Raw genomic sequence first — 16,728 nt, forward strand, 5'->3', positions numbered from 1 at the left:
AAATATTTCACCAGCCAGTTTGAGTCCAGTGCCAGGGCTCTGCTCCCTCCCGGTGTCTTGGGCAGGATGTGGGGAGTCGGAAAGTCCTTGATCTCTTGGCCACCACTGGAAACATTGGTGTGTTATCGACATTTTTCTCGTGCCAAATCCCTTACGGAATCTGAAGCACAGCGCTCTTGTAGCTACTAAGAAAAAAAAACCCAACTATTCCAGCCAAAACCAGGACAAGTGGGGTCCCTGTTTCTAGCCAGGCAGAGGAAAGGGACAATGGACTCGACTGGGCCATAAGGATTCAGGGGACCCACGGGAGCAGAAAGCTTTGGGGGACCCCGGTGTACCCCAGTGCCATCGGGGTACAGGGATAGAACCTGTAGAAAGCGTCTGAGAAAGGAAAAGCACAATCCAGATCCTTCCGAAGACGGGTTTTGCCATAAACCAGAGCAAGATCAAGGGACCTGCAAAACAGATTTTTGGGGCTGAAGTGAAAACATGGACGTGGCCATCCGTGGATGTGGTCAGGAATGGAGCAGCCACGTCCCCACCGGCTGACAGAAAAGAAATGGAACCCCAGAACCATTCCGGTTGGAAAAGCCCCTCGGGATCACCGCGTCCAACCCTCAGCCCGACTCCACAAAGTTCTCCCCTACCCCACATCCCCCACAGCTCATCCCAACGGCCCTGAAACCCCCCCAGGGATGGGGACTCCCCCCTCCCTGGGCAGCCTGTTCCACTCTCGGACCACTCTTGCTGGGAAACATTTTCTCCTCCTGCCCAGCCTGAGCCTCCCCTGGGGCAGTTTCCAGCCGTTCCCTCTTGTCCTGTCCCTGATCCCCTGGGAGCAGAGCCCAGCCCCAGCCTCTCTGCAATGTCCTGTCAGGAGCTGCAGAGAGGGATGAGGGCTCCCCTCAGCCTCCTCCTCCTCACATTGAACACTCCCAGCTCCTGCCCTGCCTCCTCACAGGATTGATTCCCCAGCCTTGTTGCCTTTCCTTTGAACCAGCAGCTTTCCGAAGCGTCGGGGCTCTCTGGAGAGCAGTTGCAGCCGCCTGGCGGGTCCTCGCGGTTCCGGAGAACTGTTTGAGGGGGGCCTTGCGGTGACCCTTTGGGCAGAGCCAGCGGGAGACACTCGGTGCTGCCTCCCCGGGAAGAAAACCCTGGGGGAGACCGGAGGCCGCCTCCGGGGTTTGGGAATATTTCCGTGCCTGGTGGTGCTCGGCAGTCCTGCGTTGGGCTGGGCTGAGCGGGGCTCTGGGCCTGAGCCTAAGCCCAGGGAGGTGAGCTGGGCAGTGCTTGCACATCAAGGCTTTCTTCCCTGGCGCCCCCCAAGCAAGGGACAAAGCTGGGACAGCCACCTGGACTGCCTGGGGTGTAGTGTCGCACTTGGCAATAGAAACGGGGTAGAGGAAGAAGAAAAAGGTGGTTTGTTAACTTCCAAGTTGTGTTTTTTGAGCCTGGCTGAGTGTGCCTGTGGGCAGAGGTTAGTGGTTGCCTTTGCTTCGCTCCTGAGCGTTTCTCCTGGGTTGTTTCCCTTCTGAGCCAGGGTCTAAAGACCTCTTAGACTGTGTTTATCTTAACCTGTGGGTTTTCTTGCTTTTGCTCTTGCTGTTCTCTCCCCGTCAGGCCAGGGTGGGGAGGTGGTGGGGAGTGAGCGAGAGGCTGAGTGCTGGGCTGCTGGCTGAGGTCAGCCCAGCACGTAAATATACGTCACAGTTTATTTACGTGTAGGAAACTTTAGCTTCTGTTAATTTTTTCCGGGTGCTTTCATGTTTGAGATGGCAGTGCAATGGTTTCCGTCAATGTCTTGCACTCGGCAACATTAATTTTAGGTTTAGCTCACGCAGTTGCTCGTTTTGTGCCTCAGCTTTGTGCCCTCAGTTCCCACGCGTGCATCCATAGAGCTCAGTTCTGATTTTCACTGGAGTTAGCAGTGGGGCAGAACCTGGGGGGCAGTCGCTTGGAGTTGGGGTGCTCTCAGCATCCTGCCTGCTGGTGGCCGTGGAGGTTTGAAGGTCAGAAACGGTGCAGTTCCTCCCTGTCAGCGAATTCAGTCTGGGCAGCAGGAACAAGTATTCCTGACTGTAAGGAGGGTGAGCATACGTAGCCAGGCAGTGATAATCATCTTCATTAACTGCCTTTGAACAGTGGTCTGCTCCAGTTTTAGGGCTTTTCTTAATCCCATATTGCCAGAATGCAAAATACAGGGGCAGGAGTGAATTACAAGTTAACACTTCAGACTTCTTCAGCCCTGTTTGTGAATTTGTTGTGTTGATTTTGCTTTTTGGAAGGTGCTTGTTACTGTATTGAGAGGGTGTGTAATAGGTTGCACGTAATAAAATTGTATTTTTTTCAAGCGGAGCAGTCTGTTGAATAAGTTTTTGTAGGTTGGAAGGAAAGCAAGGAACAAATCATCTGGTTTGATGTTCAGGCTGGTGACTGCGTGTAGCTGATTTGGTATTTCTAGGGAGGAAGTCTGGCTTGTATCCAACTCGAATTTCACATTTTTGGTGTTTGCAGCGTGTGTTGCTGCTTCTGCTGCAGCTGGACCAGTCGTTACAGAGCAGTTGGGTTTAGATGCTTAATTTTTAAAAATGTTTAACGCTTAATGTTCTTCCAGGGAGATCACGGTGTTCTGGTAGTGGCTTGCATTAGTTTATTTTCCTTCTGTTGGTGTCTTGCTGGGACGGGGTTAACTCTCTTCGCTAAACCGGGCTTGGTCACGCACCGGCGCTTTGGCTGGTGCTTGCCCCGTGTCCAGGCTTTGTCTGTCTTGTATTCTGGGCAAGAGGCTGGGAGGGGGCACAGCTGGGGCAGCCGACCTGAAGGGCTGTTCCCTCCTGTGCGCTGTAACACTCGGCGGTATAAATGGGGTGGAGGAAGAAAAAGGAGGCTTTTGGCTACCGAGGTGGCTGTTGCTTGGAGCCCAGCTGGACACCGGTCTGTCTATGGGATCTGGCAAGTGATAGCCTTCACTTGGCTCCCCCCATTTCACATTTCATATCGCCTCTATCTCATCCCCTGAGCTTTATCACTTTTCCTGTCCCGCTGGGGAGGGGGTGTGTGAGCGGGTGGCTGGGGGGGTGCTTGGCTACTGGCTGGGCTCAGCCCCCAGTTTGAAGTCACCTTGCTGTCCCTGCGGGTGGCGAGATCCTTCCGGGGCTCCTGGGCTGGCCATTGCTCCGGCTTTGCAGCCCGAGGATGTTGGCTGGGGGGTGAATATTTGATTAGCAATAGTGTTGGGCTCTGCAGGGCGCCTGCCTGCGTTCCCAAAGGGACGTTACATTGCAGTCAAATCATGAGCACATACTGGAAAATTCAATACCATTATAGAGACAAATGGGCAGAAAATCATCCTTTCAATGACCGTACAATACTTGATCTTCAGATAAAGCCTCTCCTTGCCAGTAGAGAAAGCAGCTTTCACATTCTTACGAGGTCTCACTGCCAGACCTGTAACTTAAGCCCGGTCGGGTGTTTTTGGTTGATTTTTGTATTGCACCGCTGACTTAAAGGTGTGTGTTGTTGACAGACAGCTCACCACCAAACGGTGCAGATTCAAGTTGTAGGGACCAGGTTTTTTTCACCTTCAACGCTAAGAGTTTGAGCTCGGTGGTATTGCTGGTCAGTGCTGCGTTTCCCTTTTTCTGCTTGCAGGACTTTTCATGTTTGGTTCAGAACTGCTGCTACCTGCTGCTTTTGTACCTCTAAGAGGAGTTTTCTACATCGTTTTCTTGGCTTGCCTCCAGGTTGGTTTAGCAACGTGTCAGCTTTGTTCACAGTGCTCTCGGGGTCGCTTTGGTTCCGTGACTTTGGCCTTGCACAGAGAGACTGCAAGCAGGCTAGAGAAAAGTTTGAAAAAGCAAATCAACTGTTTATTGCTGAACGTCCCCTCGGGCTGGTAGGATTTAGCAGACTGCTAGTCTAAACACTATCCTGCTCGCTGCCCCTGGTGTTGGGTGTTTGCTGACCAGATGGGAGGAGAAGGCCTTGCTGCTCCCCAAAATGGCTCCTCAGTGGTGCTGGACTGCTCTCATCCACTGATGTCATCCATCCATCAGCACCACCTCCATGCTTTGTTTTGTTGTGTTTGTTTTTTTTTTTTAATTTTATTTTTTTTCTACCATTCTCAGTTGGTGTTTTTCCGATTGAATCCTTGAGCTGCAAATGGCACTTGTCTCTCTCTGCCTGTAATCCTCCCCCACCTCCTGCTTTTTTTTTTTTAACTCTCTCTACAGACTTTATCAGGATTGTTCCCTACAGCTCTGGCGGTTTCCTCAGCAGCCTGGCCAAGGTTATGCAGCTGGGCTGCACCAAAGCTGGACCTTGGATCCTTGAAACACAGGCAACAGGAGCTTAGGGAGGGAGGAGGGTTATAGGGAAGGAGGGTAAAAGCTTATTCTAGCTGTATCCTCGAACCAGAGAAGGTGCAAGACCATCCTCTACTCGCCACCTGGGCAAATGTTGTCATAAAGGCCCTCCAGCGTGTAAGCAGGTAGCCAGAACTTTTAATTTATTTGTCTGTATTGGGAAGCTTTGCAAAATGGACCGATGAATTTGAAGGGGAAGGAGGAAGGGTGTCGTTTGGCTTTTCTGTGGTACTCTGAAAGGTGTAAGTTTGAAGGCCCTGCCTTTCCCAGGAGTCGGGTGAGGACAGGGCTCTTTGGGGAGTTCCGCTTAGTTTTCATTCACTTGGGATGAAGCCTCAGGAAGGTGCTTTGCTGCTGTAAGACTAGTCACGCTGTCGCTGCGCCGGCAAAAGCAGCCAGGGGATCCCAGGCACAGCCCCCAGCAAGCTGCTTTTGAAGAGGAAGGTGAGAATCTAGCCTTAAACCTCCAGACCGTTGTTTCCTGAGTCTTGGCATTGCTTTATCTTTCAACTGTCCTTTCCAGCAGCTCTTTTGGAAAGCTCAGTCGGGAGGCTGGGCTGATGAAGGCTGCATCGCAGGCTCGCTGCTGCACACGCCGCCTGACTGGCTGTCGGAAGAGAATGTGAGCACAGCCTCCCCCCAGGAGGTGTGCGGTTTGAATGGTTTGGCCTCTGTTCCCTGCTGCTTCAGACGTAGATAGGGCTGGGTGACAAACTTAACGTCCTGGGTGTGCTCGGATATATTTGTATTGTTGTGGGTCTGAGGAGAGGCCTCGGTGTTTCACTGCAGGTGGGTTTCAGAGTCACTGAGGGCTGAGAGCACAAATACAGATGTCTTTAAAACCTCAGCTTTAAGGTTATTTCGTACTTAGGTTTTGAATTAATCTGTGAAATAGCCTTTTGATTGCAGAAATCCCAGAATCCCGGAGGTTGGAAAAGCCCTTGCAGCTCCTCCAGCCCAAGCATGACCCTCACCCTGACCGTTCCCAACTCCCCCAGATCCCTCAGCGCTGGCTCAGCCCGACTCTTCAACCCCTCCAGGGATCCCGGGGACTCCCCCCTGCCCTGGGCAGCCCATTCCAACGCCCAACAGCCCCTTCTGCACAGAAATCCTTCCTCAGAGCCAGCCTGACCCTGCCCTGGGCAGCTTGAGGCCATTCCCTCGGGGCCTGGCGCTGGGGCCTTGGCTCCAGAGACTCATCCCCCCTCTCTGCCCCCTCCTGGCAGGGAGTTGCAGAGGGCCAGGAGGTCTCCCCTCAGCCTCCTCTGCTCCAGACTGAACCCCCCCAGTTCCCCCAGCCGCTCCCCAGCAGACCTGTGCTCCAGACCCTGCCCCAGCTCCGTTGCCCTTCTCTGGCCACGCTCGAGTCATTCAATGGCCTTTTTGGGGTGAGGGGCCCAGAACTGAACCCCCTCAGCGAGGGGCGGCCTCCCCAGTGCCGAGCCCAGGGCTCAGATCCCTTCCCTGTCCCTGCTGGCCACGCCAGTGCTGACACAAGCCAGGATGCCGTTGCCCTCCTTGGCCCCCTGGGCACACTGCTGGCTCCCGTTCAGCTCCTGTCAAACAAACCTGTCTTTCGTATTTCTCCAATAATTAATATTGATGGAGAACCTAACAGTTATAGCGTGATAGAGAAATCCTGAATATGTGTTCTCTTATTTTCCTGACCCAGGCAGGCAGTTTTAAGCACTAGTGCCACGTCTCTCTGTTCACCCAGAGGTTGGTTTTGGTTTGTGTCTTCCAACACCACAGAGGCTGAGAAAGGGCCCCTCACGGTCCTGCTTAGGGAGCATCCACTTTGGAGGGGGTTTGTTTTTTAACATTTTTGGAGGGTAAGTTATCAGGCCCAGTATCACCATGTTCTGAGCAGGTTACAGCATTTTGTTTGTTGATTCTGAGAAAAGTCTCTTGATTATTTTGTTTAATTAGCGTCTCGGTTAACATGACATTACAGCCTTTAGACTGTTGACTGAAGAAATTTTCAGGGCTTGGGAGAAAGTGCATGAACTTAGAGCATGGTCTGTGGCATCGAGTGTTGGTTACTGTTGAACACAGGATATTGGGCCTCTGTTTTACTTCAGTAAGGCTATTTTTCTGGTTTTAGTATCCAAACTGGAAGGTGTATTTTCCCCATTTTGGAGTACTGTTGCTAAAACTGTTGCGGTTTAAGCCCAGCCGATAGCTCAGCCCCACGCAGCCGCTCTCTCGCTCCCTTCCCGACGGGATGGGGGAGAGAATCACAAGAGTAAAAGTGAGAAAACCTGTGGGTTGAGGTAAAGACAGTTTCACAGGGAAGGCAAAAGCCACACGCGAGCAAAACAAGAGAAGGAATTAATTCACTGCTTCCCATGGGCAGGCAGGGGCTCAGCGTTCCCAGGAAAGCCGGACTCCGTCGTGTGGAGAGTTTGGGAAAGACAAGCTCCATCTCCTGAACATCTCCCCCCCCCAATTTTCCCCCAGCTCTATGTTGAGCATGACGCCATTTGGTGTGGGACACCCCCTGTGGGTCAGGCTCCCCCCCGGGTCCCCTCCCCGCTCCTTGTGCCCCCCCCCCCCAGCCTCCTCGCTGGCCGGGTGGGGTGAGGAGCAGAGAAGTCTTTGCCTCTGTGTAAACACTGCTCAGTGATAACTCAAACATCCCTGTGTTATCAACATTCTCATCCCGAAGCCAAACACAGCGCTGCTGCACCAGCTGCTAGGAAGAAAATTAACTCTGTCCCAGGCGAAACGAGTTAAGGCTCAGTTTGCAAACCAGCGTGTTTATTTTAAAAATGTGCTCTACTAACATATTCATACTTGTAATGAGTGGCTTCGATATTGTTCTCTCCCCAACCACTTTCCAAATTCATGTGCTAAGAGTTTTGTGTGTTGGTTTGGTTGTTTTTGTTTTTTTTTTTTTCCCTCTGGGGCTGAGAGTTCCAGGGAACTGAAAGGCAAGAGATGGCTTTGCGGATGTTTGCTTCATAGTCTGTTTTGAAACTTGTCTTGAACAATCTTGGCCCAACATCCAGATGTCATTGAAACATGATTGAATTTGTTGAGGGAGGAGGGCTATTGGGTGAGGAGTCCTGGATGAGAGGCCACAATTCTGGGACTGTTGTGTGGTGGGAATCCTTTATTACGGCTTCCCATGTTTTTGTAACGGGAAAGAGATCTGTTTAATGTTTCTGTAGCTACTGTTTCTCCTTGGCCTGACATCAGTTTGTGCTTAGTTACAATTAAATGATCGCTAATAGAACTTGGAAAGAATGCTTAACATACAGATAGTAACAAGTTACAGAAATTCAGCTGGAAAATCTTGAGTCTCCTGGAGCTTGTTCATGGCTCACCCCTCTATAACTGCGTGTAGTTTTTATTTTTTAAGTTAGGGTTCTCAAGCTTCACAACGTCAGTCCTTACAGACCACAAACATGAGAGACATGCCTCCTTTCACGTGAAAAACTTGTGTTTGGAGTCAACTTAAGGGAGATTTGAAAAGAAAACCTGTGATGGAGTTAGTGTGGGTGAGACAAGACCCTCAGCACTGCAGAAATACAGCGTGCGAGTTCAGAAACAACTAGGCCTGTCTGCAAGCCTTCTTAGCAAAAATCTGCTAGGAAAACTCCTGCAGCCCTAACGTATTTGCTGTAAGAAGAATGAAAGCAGCAGGTTATCCGGTTTTGGGCGACGGGTGGAGTGAGGACCTCTGGGGCTGCTCCTGCCCGTGCTGGCTCTGCAGGTTTGGAGGGTGGGCAGAAGCGGGCAGACGCCCGGCGCTTGCTCTGCGTGTGCTATGCCAGGGCCTTTCCAAAACCTTGCTGGTATTTCGTTGGTTTTGTTAGTGCGAGCATCACTTTGTCTTACTCTGCCTGTATCTGTACATTCGTGCCTTAGCGGACTGGGTTCTCAGTGCCTTCAGCTGCAATAAGATGGCATTTCTGTTGCCATTGTGCTTTTTTTAATGCTTGTATGTAGACGGCTTCAGTTTCTGTACGATTTGATACCTCTCTGTTTAAAGCTGTTTCAATGTAAGATCTTGCCTTTGACATCTGAGAACGGGAAATTTTTGGGTCACAGAATTCAAATATTGTTGTCACACCCTTTGAATACTTTCAGGGTGTAGTAGTTTACCCGTGAGAGCAGTGGTGGGAGTGTCCCTCTTGAAAACTGCTGTGCTGTCTTCAGATCAATTCCACGGTGACCTGACATCCAAGTTGTAACTGGTTTGAATTCTCTACGTAATGGTTTTGCTTACAGTTCACACCTCATAAACATTTGGAGAGGGTTTTTAATACTTTGGCTTATTGCTCATAAAATAGCTGTAATTGTAAATAAATCCAAGCTGTGTTGTCATTAAGAACTAAAATACCAAGTTTTAGAAAATGCTGTCGAGTGTCATCGCTAGTTATCTGTGACATTGAACTTGTTGGATAAAGCTCATTTATTCATTATCTGTTATCTGTTCGCTGCATATTAAGATTTTATGCAGTGAAAGAAACTGTTTTTGTTCAGCAAAGAGTTTTGAATTCCAAAGTACCATCTAAATTGTCATTAAAAATACTGTTTTGTGACTTCAGTTGTTTTTCTCACCGGTTATAGAACCCACTGCGTGAAGTAGGTGAAACGATAAAATAATCTAATACTTGTCTTTTAACTTTCAGCTTTGTGTTATTCTTGGAAAGTTTCGCACCACTTGTGAATTCCTTGAACCTTGGCATTGCGAGCCCACTTCTGTTGGGCCCTCCTCCTTTACAGCTTGCACAAATTAAGACCCACTTGGCTCTTCAGCAATTGACCTCAGTTGCTACCAACAGTTCTGCACCTCCCTATGCTTGGTTCAGTCAGGCATTTCTGAAAAGCGCAATGTTTAGCCCGAGAGGAACTTTACCTCAGAGGCCGAGAGGACCGAATCCGTCTGGCACCAAACCGGGATCCTTTAGGGGAGGAGGTGCGGGAGGGCTTCAGCGAAAGCCGGGGCCCGGCACGCCGCAAGGGACCTCGCAGAGATTTTCGGGCCAGGAAACGTTTCAGTGGACGGGTTCCCAGAGGATAAATGTTCGGGTAACTCTGCACAGGCCTGATCCGAGGAAGGCGAAGGAGAAGACGAACCTACACCAGGAGCAGAAGGCAGAGCCTCGCACGAGTCACTGGGATAGCAGCCCCTGTGCAACTGGGACAACTGGGCAAAAGCTACCTGCCCCGGCGCGGATCTCGGAGCAGAATTCAAACGCCCAGAACCGCTACACGCCAGAAAGCGCTTCCAGCATTTTAGCGAGTTTCGGACTGTCGAATGAAGATTTGGAGGAACTCAGTCGCTATCCAGATGATCAGCTGACACCTGAAAACATGCCGCTGATCTTGCGAGAGATCCGGATCCGTAAGATGGGTCAGGCCTTACCTGCTTTGCACACTCAGAGCCGAGGAGAAGACACGATCGGTGGCACGAGCGGTGCAGCAGTCAAGAGCAAAGTGATTGATTATGGGCACGCGAGCAAGTACAGTTACACTGAAGATCCTCTTGAAGTGCACCCGTATAATCCTGAGGCGCTGCCCGAAGAGCCCCTCGAAACCCGCGTCTACAATCCCGAAGCATCAAGCGGCGAGAACAGGGAAGACTTCCAACGGGAGCAGAACCTGTCCGTGAGCGTCCCGCCGTCTGGCGTGGCGTGTAATCCCGTGTTCCCAGTGGAAGATTTGATAAAACCCACAGGCTTCCAGAACGATTCCTCCACTACTCGATCGTTTTATCCAGCTGAGGCGACGGGAAAGGTGTCCGGATTGTGCGCGGCGCCCGCTGGCCTCCCCGTGGTGAAACCCGTGGCCCAGGCTGCCATCCCGCCCGTGCTGCCGCCCATGCTGCCGCCCATGCTGCCGCCCCTGGCGCAGCCCCTGATGCCTCCTGTCATGCCGCCTCTGGTCCAGCAGTCGATGACCCAGCACGTGATGCCGCCCATCACCCAGCCGCCCTTCTCAGCTGAGCTCCTTGCAGCCATCAGCCAGCACGAGCGAACGCAGCGGGAAGCGGGGACGAGCCAGCCCGGCGCCCCCAGCGCCTCGGGAGCGGGACAAAAGCCCTTCCAGCCGCAGGCTGAGGGGCCCATTAAGTCTCCTTTCGGTGTTGTGAAAGCACCGTGTCTGCCAGTGTTTCCCCAGACTGATACCCAGCACATGATGCCACCCATGACCCAGCCGCCCTTCTCAGCTGAGCTCCTTGCAGCCATCAGCCAGCACGAGCGAACGCAGCGGGAAGTGGGGACGAGCCAGCCCGGCGCCCCCAGCGCCTCGGGAGTGGGACAAAAACCCTTCCAGACACAGGCTGAGGGGCCCATTAAGTCTCCTTTCGGTGTTGTGAAAGCATCCTGGCTGCCAGTGTTTCCCCAGTCTGATGCCCAGAAGATAAAAAGATTGCCCACTCCGTCAATGATGAATGACTACTATGCTACATCTCCAAGAATATTTCCACATATGTGTTCTCTGTGTAACATTGAATGCACTCATATGAAGGTGAGTGTCTTTCAAAGATTATTGCATAAACTTGTACTCGGCATCTTACCTGCTGCACTGTTTTATGAACTAATTTATTTTTACTGTGCATTAAATGAATTGTGATGCTGGTCGCCAGTTTGAGTGCTTACATGCAAACTTCCCAACCCTAGAAACGGTGCTAGTAAATGATTGTAACTGCTGCACAGCGTGTTCTGTTCCAAATTGCATTTCAGAATTGCCATGCACGTTGATTTTTAATTTTTAAAAAATATTAAAAATTATGTCTTCTGCAGTGGATTTCAAATGAGAAACCAAACCCTTTATCAGTGGAGTGTAATACTAACGTCATCTGGGTGACTAAAATATCTGCAAAAATTGTGTGCTGAATCTTGGTAGAGTAGATGAGATGTTCATGTATTCAGCCCCCCTCCTGCAAAGTCTGCATTAAGACAAAGCAGCCTATTTATCTGCAAAAATTATCTTCCAAATGTGGTCTGGGTGACACTGACTATTCCAGAGACTGAAGACTAGCTCTGAGGGACACACAAAATGCTCTCATTCATCTGACCGAGCTTTCAGCTACGAAGCAAATAACAGTTCCAGCTCTTGAAGGAAGAAAAGGAAGGAACTGGTGAATACTGGGAGAGAGAAAAGCATTCTGAAAGCTGTGGATTTTTCTTGAAAGACCTAGGCTTGATAACGTCAAAAATACAGGGGAATGTAATTTTAAAAAAAATTGAATAATTCATTATTAGCTTTGTGCGTTTTAAATGTTAAATAGTCTTCAGCAAACGTGTGGAGAGCCTGTGGGGGAGGTTTTTTTTTTTGCAATTTGGCAAAATGACGCAAGATTATGAGGCCCTATTTATGCTGTGTGTTCAAAAAGGGACTGAATAGCTGCATTAGGGGGTCCAGAGCAAAAATACATTTTCGAGTACTTTTACACTGGAAGCACTGAAGGCCAGGAGGAAGCGCAGCTGTTTGGGCAGACTTGAAGGCTTAAAGGCAAGTCTGATTTAAAATAAAACTGTGTCAAAATTGAGCAGGGCATCAAATTTGGGTTTGTGGTAATAAATGGACGAAGCGCTTTGGAAAAGTGTAATCTGTTTCCATGTGAATTATTCAGTAGCTGGTTTACTGGTGCTTTCAGAAACGAAGCAAATGTTATTACTAAAAATACAGCTTGACAAATTAGCTGTGAAGTTTTCTGGGGAGATGAAGGGTTGTAACTTCTTGTCCTAATGGCACTACCGCGTAGGATGTGTTCTCCAGACAGCCTCATCCGAACCTTTTCTCCCCGTCACGGCTGCTTCTGGCATATATTAACTTTATTCTGTATAGTATTTTTTTCTTTACGTACACCTGCTGTTGCGTAGGCAGCTCAGACTGTTTTGAGACCTCATGGGGCAAGCCGTGTTTAGACAACAGGGTTGCAAAATAACCAGAAGAGTTAGGGTTGTTTTTTTTTCTTACTGCGAAAAATAAAAGTTTGCTCAAGAACTGTTAGTCTTGCGTATTTGTGAATAGTAAAGAATGAAGAAATCCTCTTACTTTCAGTTTTACAAATACAGTTGTCTTTGTCTCGGTTGGGTGGTTAAAGATGACTTAGACGTGCAGGGTTTTTTGTCTTTAAAGTTGTGCTGAGTGTTCTAGAGGAAGCCTGTGAGCCAGCACCTCCAAACTGGAAGAGGAGCGATGGGGAAACGATGTGGTGGAGTCCGATAGTCGTGAGCAGTGTGACTTCACTAGGAAACGGTTGTTTCACGCAGAGCATAGAGACCGTTTGCTGCGACGTTGTGAAACCTTAGTTGAAGAAATGACAAGAACATGGAATAAAATCCTTCGGAGGCCGGGCAGAGACCTGCTGATGGCTCAAGAAGTCCTCAGGGAGCAGAGGGCTGGAGCTGGACGTTTGTCACGCGCCTCCCTGGCCCTCCCCAGCTGTGTGCTGGGGGAGAAGAGGGGCTGGGTGGGCCTCCGCTCTCCCCACAAGACCTGTAGCTGAACTGGATCTTCAGAGCTGGGTTTAGGTCAGAGTGATGAGACGTGAGGGTGTCAGGTGTGTGGTGCCCAGCTGCGACAAGGTTTAAGAAGGCCGTGTTGTGAACAGGTGTCTCTGTAACGTGGCACGTTGGAGAGAAAGTAGGGGAGCAGAGCGGGTAACGTGGAACGAGACCGGGCGAAGATGGCGAAGGACACGGAATGAGGAAACCTTCTCTTCACCCAACGCCTGAAGGTGCTGGATAGCTGAAAATCAAAGTTTCAATGATGTCACAATGTTGGATTTCAAATTCAGATTATTCGTGATGATGAACTGTTTTTTCCGTACATTCTTTTAATCCAATCTTGTACTGAAGAAAAAACTCATCCAGGATTCATTTTCTTGCCAGGCTTGTAGCAGAAGCTGTGTTGCCTATCAGAAGAGAATTCAAGTGTGTTATCTGGCATTAATTTATTAAAATGACACGATTAGGGCTGGATGTGAGACCCAGCTCCTGCTCCTGATGTCAGTCTGCCCCTGAAGTGACTATTAGTGGCTAAAACTTTGTATTTGCGTCAGCTGAACCATATTCCCCTTGTTTTTTCAACGTGGCTCTCCCGTAAACCCAGGGAAGCGCTGGCTGAGTTTTGGCTGGAGTGAAAAATGCTTCTGCTGTTCCCTGAACCATCCAATCAAGTCCTCCCCATAGATCTTTCTTCTTAAGTATTTACCTTGCTTAATTAATGAGGTCTGATGAAATCAAAGCCGAAGATGGCTGTGAGATGTCTGCAGTACAACAGAATGCAGAGTTGTTTTGAGTGTCATTACGGCTAAGCAAGTAAATGTTTATTCTAGTTTTTTTGTAATCTGAAAAGATTCCTGGACGCCTCTTCTACAGAACTATTTATATGTATTTGAAGTTGGGGTTTTTTGCAGATACCCTCTTCAGAAGTCAAAAGTTGAAATACCTCCCATCTGCATGGCGTAGCTGTTGTAGATCTGCCCATGAAAAATACGTATTTTTTTTCAGGTTTGAAACTCTTTAAGGCATGTGGATAATCCTCTGTGCAGTGACACACGACAGGTCAGCAGCTGCATGATAAGCTGCCTACAGTCCAGGGCTGAATGTGGGGGATCCTTCAGCTGTTTCATGCAGTAGACTTTGGAAAGACTCCGTTCAGCATTTCTTTTCTGATCGGAACTGTTCAGTGGATCTTTAGCAATAGGTGGCGGGAGCCTCGATTATTTGGCGATGCCTCTGGCTTCTTGGTTTGGGTCTTGCTGAGGGGTTTGTTCAGAGGCGAGCTGGGAGAGGTCCTGCCTTTTGAACCAGCAGTGCAACTTCGTACTTGGTCCTTCAGTCAGGTATCGACGCTAACGGACTGTTCAGCTTTCTAAAATATTGTGGGTTTGTGGTAAATGGTGGTGACCATGGTCTTGAAAGCTGCTTGTTACTGGAGCAGCATCAGAAATGTGCAAGGTTTGTCCTTATTTTTCTCTTGCGTTAGGATGGTGTTTGTGGCTACTGTGTTGTAAGGCTTGAGCACGGTGGGCTTTCTGAGCTTTCAAGAATTAATTTGGAAAATTGACACCAAGGTGACTTGTTCATATAGAAGGTGTTCTCAAAAATTTGTGCATTTCTGTCCTGCGGCACTTTTTCCCAGAAGAGTGTCCAATTTTGCCCTCTGTTAGATGGAATCCCCCCTCAGTGTTGTCTTCTTTCAAACATATTTACAACTCCCCAACATATCGAAACATTTTATGAAAACTGCACAGAGCAGCTTTGTTTTCAACTTGAAATGGTGGATGTATTGGAATAACAAAGCATCGTTTCTGTGCCTTCAAACACACGTCACTTCTGGAAAACAAAATAGCTTTGCAACATTGCCAGCACGAGGGATCGTATTTACTCTGTATTACAATTTTTGTTTTCTAGCTTAAATAGATTTAAAGTGAGGGTGTTTGTCTGCTCGGGCTGTAAATTGTGTGAGGTCATGGGGACTCCTGGTTTTCCACAGAGGGTTGTGCTTGTGATTCCTGAGGTAAGGGGACAAAACAGCATCTACTCCATTTTCCTCCTAATTTTCCTACGTAGCACCTTGGTGTGAAACCAGCACAAACACGTGCAGGTGCTATCCCTGTGTGTGACTGTTCCCTATTTACTGGCAGATGAGGTGAGTTTGGAGACTGGAGACACTCTGTGCTGTCAGCTTCTGCTCTGGGGCCTGTTTTGGGGTGGTCCACAAGAAACAGGAGGTTTTTCCAGTGCTCGTCCGCTGTAAGAAACTGCCTGGAACTTGTCACTCGCACTGGGATGTGATGGATGGAGCATTTGTGCTGCGAAGGGACCCTGTCCTTTGGGGGGAACTTTGGGGACAGACTTGCCAGAGGAAGTGGAATATTTCTGAAGACTGAGAAGGGCAAGGAATTAATTGGAGGAGGAATATACGTAAATTGAGACTCCTGTAATTCTATGAAACGCAAGAGGCCTTTGGCATAATGAAGACTTGAAGAAGAGAAGAATGTTGCGTTTGTTAGGGAGGAGAATATCTCTTTGTAGGCCTGCCAGCCTCGTTAATGCTCGTTGGACTGGTGGCTAATGACACTTGGAAGCAAACTGGCCTGGCTGGGCCCTCGCAGACACCGCGCGCGCTTTCCTCACTTGGCACCGCGGAACTGGGAGACTTGAAGCCCGATTTCCTTTCCACCAGCTAATTTGCTTTAGCCCTTGAGTAATCGTTTTTTCTGTCTAACTTGAAGACTCCAAAAAAATAGCATTCCTGAGAATGGGATGGCTTCATAATGTCATGTTGTTAGGAAAAACCAAGCGTAGAATGGTGAATTGCTTGTGCTTTGCGTGTGCGCGTGCTGTGAGCTCGCTGTGCGTGCAGTTCTACAGCTGCAAGTTGTTTTTATCAGTCTGATCAACTCTTAACGTGCCTTGGTTCAGCTAGCGGGACTAAGGCAGTGTCCTCTGAGTAATATTTTTCTGACTTTGAACAGCTAGAATGTTTTTATGAACACAGCTAGTAAAACGTTTCAGTGCCTTTCTAAGATTGGTTAACCAGCCTGTGTCTTTCTTCAGGCAGTGATAAGAAGTCTTGTGCTTAAAATGTATTTTAATTTCCTTAAACCCTATTCTTTTTACACTTGGGGTACAGATAGTTTGAGTAGCTGTCTTGTAGCACATTTCAGTGCCGTTAGGCTGATAGCGTAAGTGCAAGGACCAGCTGTTTTCACCACGTTCTTTCTGCTGCCAAAATGCACAAAACTAACTGGGCCCTGGTCACATTAATTCTTCCACCTCATAGGCTTTGAGTAAACCATCACGAGCTTTTCTTTTAGCCAGCATGTTCAGCATTTTTGTCAATAAACAAGAGGGTTTGATACTGCCAACTACGCATTCTGTAATCTTTTGTGTTATAAACCAGCATGCGCTTAGAACAAGTGATATGTAATTTCCCAACTGCAAATTATTTTATGAAGCCTTGCCTATCAGTTGCTTTATTCAGACATTGTTATCTATTTTAAAATATTAAAGCAGCTAAAAGTAGGTTTTTTTTTAATGGATGCTTAATAATTATCCTTGGTGCCATACGATGTCTTACAGCTTTAGACCATGCAATATTTCTTCTCCTTAGCAAACTGACTACAGCACTTGCTTTCACTAGCAGGTCAGTTTACTTTCATCATCATAACAATACTACTACTAGAATAAAGCCTTCAGGCGTAGTTTCCCATGCTGGGGACTGATTCTGTGTTTACGGTTAAACCTGGGCTTAAGTATTTCTCAAGGTTGAGGGCTTGCATTGTACGTCTGGATTTGTCTCCTGCTTAACCCATCAGTTATTCCCAAGTAAAACTTTTGTTAAGGTTTTTTTTTTTTTAATATTAAAAGAAGTCATTGTGTGTGTGTGA

General features: G+C 48.5%; 1 protein-coding gene across 3 annotated transcripts in view; it reads left to right on the forward strand.

Annotated features, from left to right (window-relative positions):
- The window catches only part of ZNF638 (zinc finger protein 638), a 69,033-nt gene that overhangs the window by 15,236 nt on the left and 37,069 nt on the right, over window positions 1-16,728 (forward strand). For all 3 annotated transcript variants that reach the window (XM_074904209.1, XM_074904211.1, XM_074904212.1), the window contains exon 2: window positions 9,005-10,847. In XM_074904209.1, coding sequence (XP_074760310.1) covers window positions 9,005-10,847 — 1,843 coding nt within the window. The remainder of the gene's footprint in view (window positions 1-9,004; window positions 10,848-16,728) is intronic.

Source organism: Athene noctua, chromosome 4 (assembly GCF_965140245.1).
Source record: "Athene noctua chromosome 4, bAthNoc1.hap1.1, whole genome shotgun sequence".
In the NCBI taxonomy this organism is placed as follows: domain Eukaryota; kingdom Metazoa; phylum Chordata; class Aves; order Strigiformes; family Strigidae; genus Athene; species Athene noctua.